This window comes from Monomorium pharaonis, unplaced genomic scaffold (assembly GCF_013373865.1).
Source record: "Monomorium pharaonis isolate MP-MQ-018 unplaced genomic scaffold, ASM1337386v2 scaffold_615, whole genome shotgun sequence".
Lineage (NCBI taxonomy): Eukaryota > Metazoa > Arthropoda > Insecta > Hymenoptera > Formicidae > Monomorium > Monomorium pharaonis.
In genome coordinates this window covers 1-19,694 of record NW_023415929.1, presented here as the reverse complement: position 1 = coordinate 19,694, position 19,694 = coordinate 1, and the positions used below count along the sequence as shown (strand labels likewise).

The following is a 19,694-nucleotide window of genomic DNA, read 5'->3' as shown; positions in this document are numbered from 1 at the left end:
TCTCAAGAGCGTACATCTTTTTCCAACGTGACAGATCCTCACCTTCGCCGCCTTTCGCAAATTGTATTGAGGCTTCTCGCTCTATTACTCCGTAAAGCTTTCCATTCATCCAGGGTAAGTTCGCGCGTTTCTTCCTCGACCGGCTTCTCCTCAACAGTCGTATCCGTGGTTGTTTCCCCGTTCTTAACTTCAGTCGGTGCTTGAGGATCGGAGTCAGGTTATCATTGGCCCAATCTTGACTATCTTGATTCAGGCTTTCTCTAAGAAAAGACAGAAAAAGGTAAAAATCAAAAGGTATCATATTTATTATTGGAAAGCTGTTGTAAGGAAGCCTGAACTATTTTAAAATTACTTACTCTATTTCGTCATTATGAGTACCCAGTTATGGCTGCCAGCACCATCTTTTTTATCACTGGTTTATTCCACTGTTAATACACAAATATGAAATAAGCTTTAAATTATAGTGCACCAATCAAGCTGCATAGCATTACACTGTTACATAATTAACAATGCGTGCCTCATCACAAATGCTTCTGTTGAGAAATTATTTCTGCTTATTTACATAATTATGTTTACAAAAAAATTAATGTAAATAAAAATATTCGACAAGCTATGTAAGCATTCACCATCGTGTGTGACACAAAGTATAACACAAAAAAAGCATAAAAATACAAATACAAAGCAGAGCGGGAGTGAATACAGATTGCATTTGTCAGTACTTGAAAAGAATTCAATTGAACGTAATGGCAACCTTGATACAGTGCACATACTGAGGTGTGCATTATTATATAGAGTGCAATATCTCTGTTTATATGTCCACGTACGCTTTTGTATGTGCGTGCGCGTTTTAATACTTACGTTTTATCAGAACCAGATTGACGATCGAACTCGCGTTTACCGCGATTATCGAAGCCCCCACGTCCACGAGGGCCACCACGTCCGCGACCCATACCGCGCATCCCACCGCGTCCACGGCGTTCGCCATATTCACTGCGCTGGGTCTCGTTTGAGCTTCGAAACTCGCGGGGCTCGCGGCCTTCACTGGAACAAATGTGCAATTATTAAGTATAAAAAAAATTTTAAGTTAAGAATTTGGACAATTATGAGTTAGTAAATTCGCATAGGTGTTTCTCACTCAACTTAAAGAATGATTTTTAAGTATGTACAAAAGAATGAAATTTATATCCCTTGGCTCATTTTAAGAAAATCCTGACATATTGCTTATTTGTTACAACATAAGTCAGTCAACTTACTAATTTAATGTGTGTTTTAAATTTAAAGTGAAATAAAACTTAAAGTTTTCTATATTTAAATACAATTTTGGTGTAACAATTTAGTTTACTTATCAGAAAGAAAAAAATACTATTAACTTCTCTCTTCATTTAATGAAGTAAATTTTCCGTTTTTTGTGAAATAATATAATGGTAATTTTAAATTGTAATAAAAAACGATTAAATTTTGTTGTGTCGGCGCGTAGTTTAAAATAAAGCTAAGAAAATTAAATTTAATATAAAGAATATATCCATCACTAAGATCCGATGTAGACCGTTAGGCGATTTACAATTCATTGATATATAAACTATTTTGTTTAAAAAATTTCGAGTAAAGTTGAAAAATTTTAAATAAAAATTTAAAAATCTGAAAAATGCTTAGACATTTTCTTCAAATTTTTGATTTCAAGAAAATATCTCTTTGAAATTTGATACATATAATATTATGTTAATAACAAAATTATGAGATCTTTTATTATAAGGGTTGTTCCAACTTCTTGGTACTTATCAGGTAAGCATGTATCCAACTTCATTTTTCTTCTTAAATAAATAAAGACAAACATATTTTTACTCATTACTTAAGTTTATCAAAAGTTAGAACAACCTAAGAATGGCCCTAAGAATTCTTTTCTAACAACTATAAGATCTTTATATTAAGTGTGCACATAAATATAATCATATCAATTTTCAATGAAACAGTTAAGAATATATGCATAAGATAGTTTCATCCTAAAACCTAAAAATAAAATATATTCAGTTTGTTGCACTTATTTAGGAAACATTTTAAATAAATGAAAAATTTAGTCGGTTATTTAGTCTCATAATTTCGTTAACATAAATGGGACATTAGAACAAGATGATCAAAATGTAATCATATGACATTCTTTATCTTAATATATAGTCTGGGGAAAATAAAACTAACCTAGGAGGTCCTCGTCTAAACACAGTCTTAATGTATTATATCAAAATAGATGTAAAACTTTAGTTTCCTTTAAGAGATTTCAATTCAAAATGTCAAAGCTGTGATAAAACCGATTGTCAATGTCAAGACCAGAGTTCAATCTTGGAACCAGCATCTCATATAAGCTAATAATAAAAGATCTCATAATTTCGTTAACATAAATGGGACATTAGAACAAGATGATCAAAATGTAATCATATGACATTCTTTATCTTAATATATAGTCTTAGGAAAAATAAAACTAACCTAGGAGGTCCTCGTCTAAACTCTCCTTGCCCTCGTAGCACCCTTTCTCCATCCTCTCGGTTGCGCCTATTGTTGCGCTCCTCTCGGGATTCGCCAGAGAATTTGACATTACGGTCACCTCCAGTAGCTCTTGGTTGAGCTTTTTTGTCCACAGCTAAGAACATTAACACAATATAAATATAAAATACTATTTTTAAAATAAATATTATTTCTAAGTAAAAAAATCTAAATTATGAAATTCTACATGTTTATCAACACTATCAATTGAATAAATATATTAAATTTAATTGTTAAAATTAAATAAATTCTAACTGCTTGATATATTTTGTTATAATTTGATATTGAACAACAAAAAGAAAGGGCCACTGCTAAGCTAAGGAAAGTTCAGACAAGAATCTCTAGGTTAGTTTAAGATAAGCTTTAAGATATTAAGATAATGTTATATAAATATTTCTCTTCTTATATGTTGAGATGGTTCTTCTAACATTTTCAAATTGTATCAAAGCAATTATAATTTTATTTAATTTCAACAATTAAATTTAATACATTACTTTGAAAGAAAAAGGATCAAAATTAATAATTTGCCAATAAGAGTCGCAGTCTCGCTTAGCTATACGAGAGACTTCAGTTGGGACAGATTCTTTTGTATCATCATACATCGTTGATATCTACACATGTGTTACTCATTCGGTATCACATGCAGAGATATCGCATTCGGCGTAATAGAAACCTGATAGAAACTCGCGCGATATACACCTGCGATTGTTCGATTCTATCGTTAGGATAGATAAACCGTAAGGTGTCGGAGATAGATACCGCCGCATGGCCGTAAGATCTCGAAGCGTTCGCGGCCGGCGTTAGATTTCGATGGTGTGGTCCCCGCGCGGGTCATATAAGACCGCCGCGTGGAATCGAGCCTATTTTTAAGGCGCAGAAATCATTTATAGAAAATTTGTGTGGCGGGCCGCTGCCGCGGAAGGGCCATCGTCCGGCGGTCAGGCGATCGATCGGGATGGAGCGAGGGATCAGGCCGGCCGCGAGGAACGTCGACGTCGACGTTGAAAGCGGCGCGAGATCGGCACCGCAACCAGCACATGGGAGCCGACGGCCATAACGCGCGAACACGAGGGCGGCAGAGGTTGCACGGCGGCACCGAAATTGCACACGGAGCCGGAGGGGTCTAACCTTGATCCTTTTTAGCTTCCTGCGCCTTCGACGGCGGCTGCTGGCGTCCTTGATCACGCGAACTCTTCTGCGTTTTATTGTTGGCCGCCTTCTGACCCGTCCTGCGATTGCTGCTGCTGTTGCTGTTGTTGTTGTTGCTGATGCTGCTGCTTGCTCTTATTCTCCTTTCCGAGATCCTCTCCTTCTTCTTGGCTTCCTTCTCCTGTTCGCGCACTTTTAGCACTTCCAGGGGATCCTCGCTCTCGTCGAGCGCCAGCAGGAACTTGTTCGTGACCGTAACTGTGTACTCGTTTTCCATCTGACTCGGTATCCTCACGGCGTCGAGGATCTGACGAAGGTTCACGGCTACTCTTGAGCCTCTGTGTAACGGAGTCATTCACTATCCAATATGGCCGAGTCGGAGAGCCGAGTCCACCACGAGGTCTACCCCGCTGCGGCACCGTGTGGCTAGACGAGGGAAGCGCGGGGGCGAGGCGGGCGGACCGCGAGGAACCGTGGAATGGCCGGCGTGCACCGAGCGCGCCACCTCCCCCACCAAGATTATTGTATAAATCGCTCTCGGAATTTCGATATTTCGCGTGCCACTGCCGCCCGCGGCCCGTCTCGCCTCGCGAGCGATGTCAAAAATTACGTGCGAATTTTCACGCGGTCCGATTTGTCAAAATCTAGAACCGCAGTGCGCGATAAGACTCTCAATTGGTCGTAAGTCGACATCCAGGGACCCCGAGAAGTGCGCGATTTCCATGAGACGCGTCGCACGGCCGCGTGACGTCACGCGACCAATCGACGCCGTTCATTGGAGTTATCCAACGACGCTGACTAATCGACGTTCGCCAGAAATCTTGAGCATGATTACGACGCTGCGTGTCGAGATAAGCGGATTTACGAAGTCTCCCTCGAATTACTCGGCGCGCGGATTCTGGTCATTAATTTCAATTAATTAAATTAATCAAAATTTTCCTTTTTTTTTCTTTTTATCTCTCTCTCTCTCTCTCTCTCTCCTCTCTCTCCTCTCTCTCTCTCACTCTCTCTCACGTGCAGTATATTTTAGTGTGGCGAGATCATGCGCGTGCTTGTATATTACACGCTCATTCGCGAGAACCGAGAAGGCGAAACGAGGCATGTCAGAGGTGTATCTGGAGCTGCATCTGGAGTTGTGCAAGATCGAGACGGGACAAACTTCTGCTCGAGAAAGGTCGATCAATCACGAGTCGCTATGATAAGGGACGTATGTACAGACCTCGTACCCCCGCGTGATGGATCTATCGTCTCCGTTCGTTACGTTTTACGCGGCTATGCAAATCTGGATGCGCGCGCATCCGCCGGCCATTTTGCTACGGTTACGACTAGCGCGTATTCGTGTGCGTATTTTGGCGGTTTACCAGTTGCACGCGGCACGCGTACCACGCGCGTATCGGCGGCAAAGAGGTCGCGCGTGTCAGTCAGCCAGACAAGCCAGACGAGTGTATAGCGGTAGGTTGCCGCTGTAGCGTAGCGCGACAACGGTTACGGGAAGTGAGAGCTCCGATCCGTGTGAGAGAAGCAGAGTGAACGATCGAACCGAAGAAGTAAAAAGAATCATCGGCCGACGGAGTGGCAGCGACGATGGAGCTGCACACGCCGAAGCGGGAGCCGCGGCCGTCAGCGGAAGCTGCGCTTGACCGCAGCCCGTCAATGTGCGACACGACGCTCTACCCATGGAACTGGGGTGAGGAGGCGCGCAACGTGAACCTAAGTCCGGGCAGCTCGTGTTCCTCGCCGGAGTACAGAGAACAGCACGCTCTAACGGGTCTAGACACTCTAGACGCGAGCGGTGGCAGCGGCGGTAACGGCGGCAGCGGCGGTGGCGGTGGCGGTGGCGCGGGTGGCAGATCGGTTGGCGCCGGCAACAGTTCCGAAAGCCACCGGCGCGGCCGGCCGCGCGCCGACGCACTCACGAATCTCATGAAGCAGGGCAGCACGTCGCCGAGCAGCATCAAATGCACCTACTGCCACCGGGTGTTCCCGCGCGAGAAGAGTCTGCAGGCGCACCTGCGCACTCACACGGGTAAAGGGCATTTCTCTCTTCTCTTTCGCCCTCCGCGTCGACGGCCTCGCCGTGGACCCGCGCGCGGCTTTATTCAACATCGTGCGTATATACCTCGTGCGACGAACAACGAGGGATGCTCCCGCTCCCGCTCCCGCTCTCGCTTGTCGCGTGCCTCTCGTTCTTTTTCTTTTGCGCTCTCTCGCGTCCCGCCAATCGGCCATCATGCCGCGCTTTAAATACTTAAATGGCTCGGCTCGCGTGCCGGCGTGACGCGTGGAGGCGGGTAAATGCGTCCCCGACCGGCTATAGTTTACCACTTGTGCGCGAAATTTGCGACACGTGGAACGAGCGGTGCTGCACCAACGTTATTTGGGGTTGAGAATTTTACTTGGTGAAAAAAAGTTATTAAAGAAGAGGGGAAAGGGCCGAATGTGTTTGCTCACGCGTTTACCTCTATCCGTTACGGCACGGTCTTTGTCTATGGATAACAAAAAAGACCGGCGCTTATCCGCTTTTGAGCGCTGTAACGCAAAACGTTATTTGAAAATACTACTCGATACTATACTGTTTACTTTTTTTCATAACAAAATTAATGACTGAATTGAGAAAATTAATGACAGATATTTAAATGTCAGTGTTGAAATCTCTTATCATTTTATTACTACATCAGAAATCGATTCAATTGTATGTAGATTCTCAAAATATTTTAATAATTAATATCATGTAATAAATTTCTAGTTAAAAAAAAACTAAATTTAATATTTAAATGTAACGTTGATATAAGTATGTAAAAAAATCAGATTACACTTTGTATTAAATTATAACATATCAGAGGAATTGCATTTTATTTGTACAATAAATAATACATTAATTTTTGATAAAATATAATGATATATTTGTTTTATCATTACAGGAGAACGTCCATATCTGTGTGATTATCCTGGATGCACAAAGGCTTTCACCCAGTCGGGACAATTGAAGACGCATCAACGATTGCATACAGGAGAGAAGCCGTTTTTGTGCACTGAACCAGGTTGTGAAACGAGATTCACTCATGCTAATAGACATTGCCCCGACCATCCTTATGCTAATCTTACAAGATCTGATGATTTTGTATTAAAGCCAGTATCAGAAAATACAGAATTGCCATGTGATGTAAGCCGATGGCTGGAGCGTTACAAGATGTCTAGGGAACGAGAAGATCGAACTCCAAAGATGGAACGAAAAAAGAAGACATGGAAGAGTACTGAAAATCATAAAAGGATAAAATCTAGAAAAGGTCTTATGATGGATATTGCTGGGGAACAAGAAAATCTCGATCGCAATCCGTCGAATCAACGGTTGCACTATGGAGAGAATCAAGATAGTCAAGAGGATAGCCAAGATGAGGATCCAACAGAAACTTGTTGTGCAGTACTGCAAACATCAGAGGATGAGGAAGCGTCAAGTGCCAAGTTTGCAATCTCCTCGCTGAGAAGACCCTTAGACAGATTACAACCAAAGAAACGATGGCTACGAAATGCTTGCTTGGATCCGCAGTTAGATCTGAACGAGGACATTCGATCTAACAATGTATCGACTGTACATAAGATTGACGAAAAACAAATTTTAAGTGGATCTACAGAACCAGAGCTTCACTGGTACACAACATATTTGAACAATTCTGTCAATGAGAATAATACACCCATAACGAATATAGACAATAATTTAGAAACTCCAAATGCACAATTAGAATCTTCATATAGCACCTCTCAAATATGTTGTATGATGAATCACAACGAATCTTCAAGAGTAACAGAAGAAAATGTATATGAGATTGTACATTCTCTGAATCAGCCACAATGGGATTCTTTGAATAATTTGTCAAATAATCAGAGTATCTTTGACACTAGTATTAATGAATCTGCTGTAAAAATTGAAGATCTTGAATCTGCATGCTCACATTTTGATTACACGGAACAAATCATTCATACAGATACAACGAATGAGAGTATATCAATCACTTCTCGGAGCGAAAATGAAACTAGACCAACAGTTCTAATGTTGGCTGGTGGTTCCAATAGCAACAAGGAAATTATCTCAAAACCGTCTGCAGTAGATCCTATGGAAACGAAAACGAAAATAGTTGTTAATCAGGAAGACAATATAAGCATAGTTAAGTTACCGGTACAAGAAGACAATAAAGAATGGCAGGGTGCTTTAGCATTAATGGAACTAGCCAAGATGCAAGAAGAGGCAAGGAGTTTAACACGTCTTAAGCATAATGTAAGGGACGAATGCTCTGCGGCTTCAGAATTATTATAGCCACTTACAGACTGTGATTACAGGTTATTATAACTTTGTTATTTTTATATGCAAAAAGAAACGCAAATAAAAGTTGTCCACTCATGTAACACAGTCCATTTATACAGACATACAAATGTAAAAGCAGTCTTTTGCTGTGAAACACATCTGTTTTCTTTCTTTAATCATTACTTTTACTATTATTACTATTCTTATGTGATGAATTGTGTTTGTTCTAATTTTGATGGCTTTCTGAATTTTTTAATTTCATGTATTATATATGCTTATAAAATAACTGTTTTACTGTTATAATCAATCTTCTTTCCCACACACCACACTACACACACACACACACACACACACACACACACACACACACACACACACACACACACACACACACACAGCTCAGAAAAAAGCAAATGTGTCTCATAGGATTAAAGCGAGAATCTTATTACTTATTTTTATTGCATAATAATCGTTTTTCACACATTAAATCCGTTTAAGAGAATATTGTAATTAAGTTTGTTTTGTTTTGTTAGCGCAAAACCGTGAAATTGTATAACACGCATGTAAGCACGTATTTACATGTTTCTTTTTTTGCTCCACAGTTTATTGTTATTATACTGTAGTAGAGACTTGTGTGATACTTATCTTAAGAAGAATAAATACGAGAATAAAAAATAAAAGTGTTAATATTGAATTGAGTTTATAAAATATTTGGTAAAACTGTCGAGTAGATCACATCCATTCCTAGTATAACAAATTTTTCTCTACCATATTTGTCTAGCCAGCCCTTATTTTGTTTGTCTATTCAGTATAATTTATTTCATATCTAAAATCGTTTCTTTATATTTCCTTAGCTCTTCCCTATTCTTAATTTCTCTAAACTTAACTTTCTCATTATTATATACTTAAGAGTCATGTAAAAATTTAGTGAAAAGAAAAAGGGAGGAAGATTTAGTGAATGATATAGCTAGTTTAAATATAGAAGATTTTATTTCGAAGAAAAAGTCAGAAAATTAAATGAAAATAGAAAATTGTTAAGGGATATTATGATTAAATTGATGGCTCTGGTTCCAGATATGTCGAAGACTGATGAACTTGGTAAAAACAAATCGGATTTATCTGCTATGAACAATATTATTAATATTAAATAGATTAAGGCAAAAGTAGTCCAAAGTACTTAAAGGAAAACTGGAAAAGATAACGGATGGAGGTAGGATAAGTCTTTCTTAAATTGAGATGAGGGAATCTGGAGGGCAACAAATACTGATGAAGATATAAGAAGAGGAAATGCGTTTTTTGTAACATAGGTAAAGATAATATAGAATATTTTGTAACGGAATGCAGGATAACTAAGGAATGGTTTGAAGGTTTAGGGTGTCATATGGTAGAAAAGTATAATGCCTCGTCTATGGGTCAGTTATTGACCATAAAAATCTAGTCAATCACACAGTTGATTTTAGGAAAGATTAAGCGAACCTAATTGATTCAATTTCTTACTATTCTTGTATTTATTGTATATATCACCATTATATTGTATTTGCCATTGTATTACTATTTTTAGAATTATATTGTTATATTATTTTATATTGGATAAATAATTTAGTAGATAATTTAGTATCAACGTCAAATACAAAAATTTAGTTTAATTTAATTTTAATTTTAAGGTAATGCGGTGTGAATGAGAATAGGTGGAGAAATGATTGAAATCAGAGATTTTATTGTAAACCAAGTCCCGTTTCTTGATTGTAATACCGAAGTGCAATAATTATTCATTTATTCATATCAAATTTTTGCGTGACTTGGTTTTTCTATTAGAACGCGTGACTGTTGTGGCTACTGCTGCTGCTGTTGCTGGTGATGATGATGAACCATCATTATCTTCGTCATCGCTCCAAACCATATTAACTTTACTTATCTTCAAAGTTATTGGATTCTTCTTACGTTGAAGTGAAAGAGGTTTCCTAGTACGATGGTTTTGAGCGACTGGCGTGACACAAATGCTTGGATCAATCGGAATTTTTGCATGATCACTTATATCAATGTCATGTGGCTGTGAAGTCGTAAACTCTGTAATCATAACATACATGTAAAGATTTTATCTGGAATTTGTTCTAAAAAAGAAAATTACAAGTACGTACTTGAACAATCTAAAGATTCTAATATCGGTTGGAATTCATTGTCCAGGTTTAATTCCTTCGCCATTATATAGACAGGATGTCCGTGTACTTTATATTTGTAACATATATTCATTGCTAAATTGGCAATATCGAGTGCATCCTCTTGTCTCGACATTGCCTTTGTTTTTAGAAAATAACAGAAATCGATCAGTAGCTGTATATAATCAGTGATGTAAAAACGGATTTGCCAAGAAAATCGTTTCACACCAATTTCATCGTGAGACCAGTTCTCAGGCAAAACTGATTTTTCCTCTTCGAATAGTCTCCGCCTTATTTCAAAAGCGCCATGGAAGTGATCTAGTGCTGCCGCAGTGTGATTCTGCAAGGCATATAGTTGCGCTCTGATATAAGTGGTAGTAAACACCAAATACTGGTACGAAACATTGTCGCACTTGTAGCAATGGCAATTCGTATGCAATGTGAATTTCGGCAAGTCAAAGACTTTCTTGCCGAGCACTGGGGAAGCACCATTCTGCGATATATTTCTGACTGGATCTATTATCTTCGTAGGGGTCACCATTAGATTATTTGAGAATGTTTCAACGAGTTTAGACTCCATCGACAACTGAAATGTCTCAATGTTTAACATGTGTTCGAGATCTTGCAACTTCACCTCGCAATCATCCAATTTTGAACGCGATAAATCAATATAACACAGCGATTTCAATAATTCAGCAGTACGCAACATCGCGTTTAAACTCTGTGCCGACTTTAAAAGTCGTACTAAGTCTGGACTAATACCACGAAAAGACAATATACTATTTATTCTTATAGATAAATTAACTGCCGTAGTGAAAAGTATATCGTAACTGAAAAGATATGTCGTTTGATTGATCCCTGAAAAAGATTACTTTACAAATAGCCGAATAATGTTACAATTTGAGTAGATTAAATAAAATAGAAATGCAAATGATTTCATCAATTACATTTTTGCGTCAGTAGATCTTGATTTAAGCTCCTCACTGCATATAAACTTTCCACAAGATAGGAAGCATAATCCTCGTGTTGCATATCATCTTTATAAAAATTGCTATTGCGTATGATAACATCTAAACTTAACAGATACACGGATTTATTAGCAAGAAATGAAATTCCCGAAAGATTCCTAGCTTCGGTAAGTAATTGCTTAGCATCATCATACTAAAAAAAAATAAACAGAAAATTGTATGTATCTATTGCATGTATTATGTGTATGTATGTAGGTAAAATATTTGCTTGTGTTAAACTATTCTCTTACCTTTCCACATTCAAAATAGAAATCTGCTAAACTTATCCAAAAGATAGCAATAGCACTAATTACATTTTCATCCTCAGAATTTCTTTGCTTTATAGCTTGCTTCTTAGCAGTAATAATCCAATCATAATTGATTTGTCTTAATGATATACAACGACCTGTAACTGTAACAAGATATATATTAGCTTATCTCTAGAATATATTGTTTTTCTTGATTATTATAAGATAGTTTAACATACTATAAATAATTGTATGGTCATTCATTTCTGATGCTAACTTATATACCAATGTCCATATTTCAGCTTCGCAGTCCTCATATCGATATAATCGAGCATATTCACCAGCCGTTATCAGCATACGAAGTATGAGTTTAGGTTCCCAATTCTTCACAATTTCTTTCTATATATAGACAATGAAATATTTTTATATAATTGAACTGTAAAACTTTTAATAGTTTAATAATAGCAACAAATACTTGTTAATAACTTACAAAATAGTTTTTAAATAGTTGTTTCCACTTTTTCAATGATTTTTGTAAACACAACATAAGATTGGTATCCTTTTTAACGTTTATCATAGTATAAGCAGAAACTACATTTGGAGAATTGGTTTCTGCTAGTTCTCGTAACTTGGGAGCACATAAAGCAAATTTTGTATTTTCCATTTCCATGTGAGTTTGTTTAGTCATTACATGCAATTCCTCCACAAATGTAAAAAGGCTCAAGTTAGCTTCCAAGCATAAAACAGCTACCATAGAATTTGATTTATTACAATTTCTTTTTTGCTTCAAATCACATATAGTTTGCTCATAATATTTCAAAATACAACTGTCATATTTAAAACCTAAGAAATAATATCCTAATAATTGCACTGTGTGTGCATATTGATTACTAGATTGTAGCTGTCGAAGTTTTTCTAGAACTGCTGTCACACTATTTGTAAATGCGATCTGTTCTTGGAATAAATTTCTCGCTTCACGTATACACAACTCTGTAAAATCATATTTAGAAGTATTGATTGAAAATCCCAGTTCGCTTTTTATTTTGTCTTTATCTTTTGTTAAGCATTCCAGCATAGTAAGATCTGCAATTTCTACAGGAGCATTCTTTTTAATATTTGTCCATGTATGAAAAGCTTTTGTGTTCAACTGATTACAAGTTAAGAAGGCATTCAATGCACACACAGTCATGGCTTTCCTATACATATTATTGTTGTAATGCACAACACTTAATCTGTGCAATGCAAGGGATATAATACTTTCAAGATTTTTAGAATTTTCAGGATATATAGAGCTTGATTCGATTCCTTCGAGTTGAAAGATGCAGGTACATAAAAAAGAATACAGACTTACGCTTTCCTCATATACATGTTCCGACAGTATGCCTACATTATAAATTGAATTACGACAAGTATTCCACGATTGTGACCAGCGCTTACATTTACATTCTTTCATTTCATGAATAATCGATTTGACGTTTTGCTTCAAAATTTCTCTCGCAAGTGCACATACTTTCTCTGGCAAAGTTTTCATAGGAAACTTACATATTACACTAATGCATCTACATTTTATCACAATAGCGTTGTATAAATCCCTCTTAATTGTACACAAATTGTTTAGGCACCAATTACACTTGACCGATGTTTTCTTGACGTAAAACTCATCTGTATTTATATGTACAAATAAATTCATTAGTTCTACCAAAACATCAGTATCAAGCAAACGCTCAAGCATGTGTTGTTTATCAGTTTCCATACACTTTTCCCAGTATGTAAACATGGGTTCAACTATTTTTCCTATGTTGATTGCATTCCACTTAAGACCTGCATATCCATACTTCTGGGCAATGTTCAAGTTACAGCTAATAATATTTTGTATATTTTTGGCACTGTCACTGACAAGATTCTCCTTTGGTACTAAAAGAGTCATGCACAAGCTCTGAAATTGTCGAAAGCATTGATAGCATTCATTGTCTTCTACCAGAAGATTTTCGAAACAACTAGATAATTCATCTAACGTTTTTACTGCAGATTCAATACCAGTTGTATTAATGGCCCTACATATTACATGACATATAATACTTAAAATATGACTATATATAGTGTGTTTTTCAGTCTGGTCTAAGTACAACTGCACTTCTGACAAGTATTCCAATGCATATTTACAAAAATCATCAAAATATTTTTTATCTTTATCAATCACTGCTAATCTATCTAAATGTACATTAATTTCTGCTATTAAATGCTTTGTATAACTTTTGTATGCTATCTGTATCATTTTCATTTCGTGCTTTAAGACACTTTTTAGTTTATTATAATTTTCTGTATTTAAAGATTCATTTGTAATGGCAACATATATATTGTTAAGTGAGACACGCCATAAGGATAATACTTTTATCAGAAGATTCATGGTGTCGTCTTGAGGATCATATAAATCGCCAGGTTGCAAGTAACAGCAAATTTCTGCCGCATTATCATGCAGATTAGAAGTAATTAAATAACGAACAATTTTAAATAAGGCTTTGACAAAGTTGCTGTTATTAGGCACCTCAATCAATAACGAGCAAAGCAATTTGGTTAACTTAGCAATATTTTTTCCAGTTTCGTAATTCGGTTTGTTGTATTTGTCTGTTATGCGACATAGATGTATTAGTAACTTAAATATACTGTCATTTAGTTTACTATTAGGTCGCACATGGATGCTCATCTGAAAGATAACAGTGGGAGTGTGTTAATAAACACAAGAGGTCTATTTGTTATTTCTGCACTGCTGCATTGGTGCAATAAGTTAGAATAAGACAAATATATTTGTTCTCATTCCAACTTATTGCACTAGTGCAGCAGTGCAGGAATAAAAAAACAAATCTTAGGATACAAACTAAAAAATAAAATCACAAAAAATATTGGCATTAAGTTCCTGCTATGGCTTTCTCCAGATTTTAATTATGTTATACAAGGATGTTATTTCAAATAAAAATGAGTTTACTTGAATATCCTCCAACACATCTTGCAGTTTCTCCGATTGTATCAATTTTGTCCATCTTTCAATTTTTACTTGCATTTCATCCATTTTTTGGAACGTAAAACCATTAGTTTGACTAAAATTTAACGTATTATCGGATGTACAAAATATGGGGCGCCACAACGTAATTTCAAACCACTTTCAATTGCTTTCAATACTTATCACGTAACCATCAACCGTTTTATGCCGTTTCACCAGGATTTTAAATACGTGACAATACGTGACGTGCGGGAATGTAATGTAAACTGTAAACAGTGGTGTTTTTCGCGGGTCTCCTACGATGTAGTTAATCCATATTGGAGCGATTAATGACGTTATAAGGCCAATCACAGCCATTCTTCTAAAGAAGGGAATAACTGTGATTAGCCAGTTAAAAACGTCAGTTAAACGCCATAATATGATTGGTTCTTGCTTTTAGTTCATTGGATTTAAAAGTAGAAACCAATCGTAGTAAAAAATCACTACAAACGCTCGCTGATTCGCTCCGTCTGGGGTGCGTTCCAAAATTAACCTTGATTTACCGCAGAGGTTATAATGGCCGGTATTCATAGGCCGGTATTCATAGTCGGGTCTTATATTTAAGATCATCTTAAGTACTGTTTTAAGATGCCATCAACCAATCACAGAGCCGTATTAGCATCTTAAGACATTGCTTGAGACGATCTTGAAATAAGATTTGACTATGAATACCGGCCATAGTCGAATCTTAAGATGCCTTTTCACGCTGACGCTTAATTGACACTTATTTTTAGGACTCTACAACAGACATCACGTGACTAAAAATGACGAATGGGTATCTTTATTTTTAGTCACGTGATGTCTTTTGACTCTGAAAATGAGTATCAAGCGTCAGCGTGAAAAGGCACCTTAAGGATCTTATGTATATCAATTTATCAATATGACAATTTTATGCTGAGAACTGATTGGTTCAACGGTCTTAGGCCGGATCTACAATAGGTATAGTAAGTCTTTTGCCATAAGAAACCAATTATAATTGAATGTTAGAAGAATAAACGAATATAATTGGTTAATTCCTTAGGGCTTAAGGCTTACTACACCTATTGTAGATCTGGCCTTAAGGCCCTCACACATGAATTGACATAACCGTAACAGTAAGGTTTCGACCAATCACGTACTTGAATTAGCCGGTTACGGCAGGTTACGGTTATGGTCGCCCAATCTGACGCGTCAAAACCTTATGTATGGTTATGTCAATTCATGTGTGAGGGCCTTTACTCATTAAAAGTAGAGCAAGGATAAACTGATGCTGGTAGCGTTAATAGCATCTCTCCGAATACACCCTATAGGTTTGTTCTGGTTGTCTACACTTTTACACTTCTACGAAAAGTATAAGTTCTTATTGGTTTATATTTTTAACCAGCCAATGAGAACTTATAGTTTTCGTAGAAGTGTAAAAGTGTAGGCAACCAGAACAAATCTATGGCCGGAATTCATAGTCGAATCTTATTCAAGTTCCAGCTTAAGCACGATCTTGAGACGTCAATGCTGTTATTTCATTGGTTAAGTAAGTCTCAAGTCGGCTCGAAGCTAGACTTAAGACAATGCTTGAGCTTAAGATCGGTCTATGGCCGGTATTCATAGTCAAATCTTATTTCAAGATCGTCTCAAGCAATGTCTTAAGATGCTAATACGGCTCTGTGATTGGTTGATGGCATCTTAAGACAGTACTTAAGATGATCTTAAATATAAGATCCGACTATGAATACCGGCCTATGAATCCCGTCCTAAGAACTTATATTTTTCGTAGAAGTGTAAAAGTGTAGGCAACCAGAACAAACCTTATGTCATTTTGTGTGTGATGGCCCTAAGTTGTAACCTAACCTGTTGGAGACCGTAATTTGTGCGTGTCTCTTCAAGTGACCTGTTTGCCGAAAAGTGAATTTCTTCCTCAGGATATATCCATGATAATTTAGAACAATCGGTGATATCCAGTTATGTATTCTATATGCAAGAGTACTCATCCCGCAACGGGAGTCGAGCACGCGATTACGTGCCACTTTTTCAACCGCACCGAGAAATGTCTCGTTGTCGCCGGCGCTAATATTATACGAGTATTTCGTCTGATTCCCGACGTCGACATGACAAGGAGGGAGAAATATACAGGTATGTTTCGATTTTAATTCCTTGTACACATTATTTGAATATACAAAGTAAAATGTATATTCTGGTCTTGCAGAAATACGTCCTCCTAAAATGAAGTTGGAGTGCTTGGCACAGTACACGTTGCATGGAAACATCATGTCTATGCAGGCTGTTCATCTCATTGGATCACAAAGAGATTCACTGCTGCTCAGTTTCCGTGATGCAAAACTATCCGTTGTCGAATATGATCAAGATATTCATGACCTTAGAACTGTGTCGTTGCATTACTTTGAAGAGGAAGAGATAAAGGTTTTAATTCATATTGAAAGGAGCTGTAAGCTTCTTGTTCTATTACGAAGAACTAAGCTTTGTTTTGAACTATTATCATTGGAACATCTATTCTTTATGAAATAATGCAAATATTTTAATCTATTTATCTCTAATCAATTAAATTTATGTTTTAGATACGTTATTATATTGTTTTATTATTGTAAGTTAAATACATTAAAAAATTTAATATTGTCTGTTTCAGATAGCAATTCTAAGAATCAAATCTTTTAGAAACCTATTTAGAAATCAGATTTTTTGCTGAATTATTGCTCTAATATTGATTTATCTATCACTTTAAATTTTATGTTTAATGCAAATATTTTAAACTTTTAAATTATATGTTATTTAAATAGGATGGGTGGACGAATCATCATCATATACCAATAGTAAGAGTGGATCCTGAGGGCAGATGTGCAGTAATGTTAATATTTGGTAGAAAACTGGTTGTGTTACCTTTTCGTAAAGATCCCAGTCTTGATGATGGTGACTTGCTTGACAATGCAAAATTAACATCTTCCAACAAGACTCCGATATTATCCTCATATATGATTGTACTCAAAACATTGGAAGAAAAGATGGATAATATAATAGACTTACAGTTTCTGCATGGATATTACGAGCCTACATTATTAATTTTATATGAACCAGTAAGAACATTTGCAGGGTAAGAATAAGTTTTATATTTATGCTATACCAAGGAAAAAATATTAAAGAGATTATTTGCATTTATCACACAATTATGGAATATGGTGTATATATAGGCGTATCGCAGTAAGACAAGATACTTGCGCAATGGTTGCCATATCTTTGAATATTCAACAAAGGGTCCATCCTATTATTTGGTCTGTTTCCAATTTGCCATTTGATTGTTATCAAGCTGTACCCGTAAAAAAACCATTAGGTGGCACCCTGATAATGGCATTTAATTCACTTATTTATTTAAATCAAAGCATACCACCTTATGGAGTATCACTTAACAGTTTAGCAGACACGAGTACAAATTTTCCATTAAGTAAGTGGAATTTCTAGTAATATTATATATATGATTTATGATGTATTAATTACTAATATATGTCCTTGTTACTTTCATCTTTGCAGAGCCACAAGAAGGAGTAAAGATGAGTTTGGAAGGTGCACAGGTAGCCTTTATATCTGCGGATCGTTTAGTTATTTCTTTAAAAAGTGGAGAGCTTTATGTTTTGTCTCTCTTTGCTGACAGTATGCGATCTGTGCGTGGATTTCACTTTGATAAGGCTGCTGCTAGTGTGTTAACATCATGCGTAAGTTTTGTACTTGATTTTTAATCACTGTGTACACACACATACACATGTATGTATTTATTAAATTTTAGGTATGTATGTGTGAGGATAACTATCTCTTCCTCGGTTCTCGACTTGGTAATTCGTTACTGTTAAGATTCACAGAGAAGGAGTTAGAAAGTTCAAAAAATCTAAATAATGGTGAGATTACTATTGAAGAAAATGAGAGTGAGGAAACTCCAGCCAAGAAGGCGAAGCAGGACTTTCTTGGCGACTGGATGGCATCAGATGTATTGGATATCAAAGATCCAGAAGAGTTAGAAGTGTACGGCAGCGAAACTCATACATCTATTCAGATCACTTCATATATTTTTGAGGTTTCAATGTTTTTTTTCTATTCTACACCATGTTTTATTTATTAATTTCCTCTGTTTAATTATTTCTTTCATTTTTTATTTACAATTTTTATTTATAGGTATGTGATAGCTTATTAAACATTGGACCATGTGGTAATATTTCAATGGGAGAGCCAGCCTTCTTATCAGAAGAATTTCTACAAAATCAAAGCCCCGACGTAGAACTTGTGACAACATCTGGATATGGAAAAAATGGTGCACTTTGCGTATTGCAATGTTCTATACGTCCTCAAGTAATTACATATTTACATATTATATTTTATTCCATAATTAATTTTAAAGGACTTCTGCAGTAAAATTAAATTTGTACCATACAATATATATTCTTTAAAATTTTTTAAATATTTAGTTTAGATAATGTTTTAATTGGAAGAAAAATATTTGGTATAGAATTATTACATATTATATATACATTTTTAGAAAAAACAAAATTCTAGATTAATCAGAAATATTTATAATTATATATTATTAAAATTAAACTTACGAATTATATAGGACATTACATTTAAGAAAATATAATTGTATTTTAATAAATTTTTAATGAAAATAGGTTGTGACAACATTTGAATTGCCTGGCTGTGAAGATATGTGGACTGTCATTGGCACGTTAAATAACGATGAAGTCAAAACAGAAGCAGAAGGTTCTCATGCTTTCTTGATATTGAGCCAAGAAGATTCAACCATGGTATAATAAAATTTTTATATATAATATTTTATATAATATTGCCACTTTATATCTATATCTTAGATGACAATACTTGATTTTTTATAATACAATTTATTTATAGATTCTGCAAACTGGCCAAGAGATTAATGAGGTAGATCAGAGTGGATTTAGTACACAGGGAAGTACAGTATTTGCTGGTAATCTTGGTGCTAACCGATACATTGTACAAGTTACTCAAATGGGAGTGCGTCTTTTGCAAGGCATTGAACAAGTATGTACATTAAATATTTATATATTGGATCGATTTTATTGATTAATAAAAATAAAATATGATACTTTTATTAATTTATATTTTGTTAATTTATAAATTTATTAATTCAATCACCAAATAAATGATAGCATTCGTATTTTTATATTAATTTTTATGTTTTATATTATTAATTACAGATCCAGCATATGCCCATAGATCTTGGTTATCCAATTGTGCATGCAAGTTGTGCTGATC

The 19,694-nt window shown here is 36.1% G+C and overlaps 3 protein-coding genes and 1 pseudogene across 7 annotated transcripts; 2 read left to right on the top strand and 2 right to left on the bottom strand.

The window, feature by feature from the left end:
• Positions 1–4: 4 nt before the first annotated feature.
• Positions 5–3,961, bottom strand: LOC118648709 (annotated as a pseudogene).
• A 905-nt stretch (positions 3,962–4,866) lies between these two features.
• LOC105836451 (regulatory protein MIG1) lies at positions 4,867–9,766 on the top strand. Of its 4 annotated transcripts, XM_012680496.3 has the most exons (3): positions 4,867–5,710; positions 6,606–8,019; positions 9,059–9,766. In XM_012680496.3, exons 1-2 carry the CDS (start codon positions 5,269–5,271, stop codon positions 7,994–7,996), a joined length of 1,833 nt encoding a protein of 610 aa, XP_012535950.1. In that variant the 5' UTR covers positions 4,867–5,268; the 3' UTR covers positions 7,997–8,019; positions 9,059–9,766. The 4 variants fall into 4 exon arrangements, with proteins under 4 accessions (XP_012535950.1, XP_036150990.1, XP_036150991.1 ...); XM_036295097.1 differs by lacking the exon at positions 9,059–9,766 and having other exon boundaries at positions 6,606–8,664; XM_036295098.1 differs by lacking the exons at positions 4,867–5,710; positions 9,059–9,766 and adding an exon at positions 5,798–6,066 and having other exon boundaries at positions 6,606–8,664.
• Positions 9,682–14,839, bottom strand: LOC118648708. Of its 2 annotated transcripts, XR_004965404.1 has the most exons (8): positions 14,379–14,839; positions 11,886–14,099; positions 11,635–11,794; positions 11,399–11,559; positions 11,088–11,301; positions 10,369–10,998; positions 10,123–10,279; positions 9,912–10,051 (listed from the first exon to the last, which is right to left on the bottom strand). XR_004965404.1 is itself a non-coding variant. In XM_036295096.1 (7 exons), the coding sequence occupies exons 1-7, from the start codon at positions 14,460–14,462 to the stop codon at positions 9,762–9,764; spliced, it is 3,999 nt and encodes a 1,332-aa protein (XP_036150989.1). In that variant the 5' UTR covers positions 14,463–14,835; the 3' UTR covers positions 9,682–9,761. The 2 variants fall into 2 exon arrangements, 1 of the variants encoding a protein (XP_036150989.1); XM_036295096.1 differs by having other exon boundaries at positions 9,682–10,051; positions 10,123–10,998; positions 14,379–14,835.
• A 1,530-nt stretch (positions 14,840–16,369) lies between these two features.
• On the top strand, positions 16,370–19,690 carry LOC105839896 (cleavage and polyadenylation specificity factor subunit 1; the record flags this gene model as incomplete). Its single annotated transcript, XM_036295095.1, has 10 exons — positions 16,370–16,538; positions 16,612–16,826; positions 17,201–17,511; positions 17,609–17,859; positions 17,946–18,127; positions 18,199–18,483; positions 18,582–18,755; positions 19,073–19,207; positions 19,311–19,460; positions 19,637–19,690. Coding segments are annotated over exons 1-10 (1,926 nt in total), but the record flags the coding sequence as incomplete, so codon positions are not given.
• Positions 19,691–19,694: the final 4 nt, after the last annotated feature.

Coding starts and splice junctions, on each gene's coding strand:
- LOC105836451 (XM_012680496.3), top strand. CDS start 5,269: ATGGAGCTGCACACGCCGAAGCGGGAGCCGCGGCCGTCAGCGGAAGCT. Junction 5,711..6,605: donor GCACCTGCGCACTCACACGG/GTAAAGGGCATT, acceptor TTATCATTACAG/GAGAACGTCCATATCTGTGT.
- LOC118648708 (XM_036295096.1), bottom strand. CDS start 14,462: ATGGATGAAATGCAAGTAAAAATTGAAAGATGGACAAAATTGATACAA. Junction 11,795..11,885: donor AACTATTTAAAAACTATTTT/GTAAGTTATTAA, acceptor GTCTATATATAG/AAAGAAATTGTGAAGAATTG. Junction 11,560..11,634: donor TGACCATACAATTATTTATA/GTATGTTAAACT, acceptor ATCTTGTTACAG/TTACAGGTCGTTGTATATCA.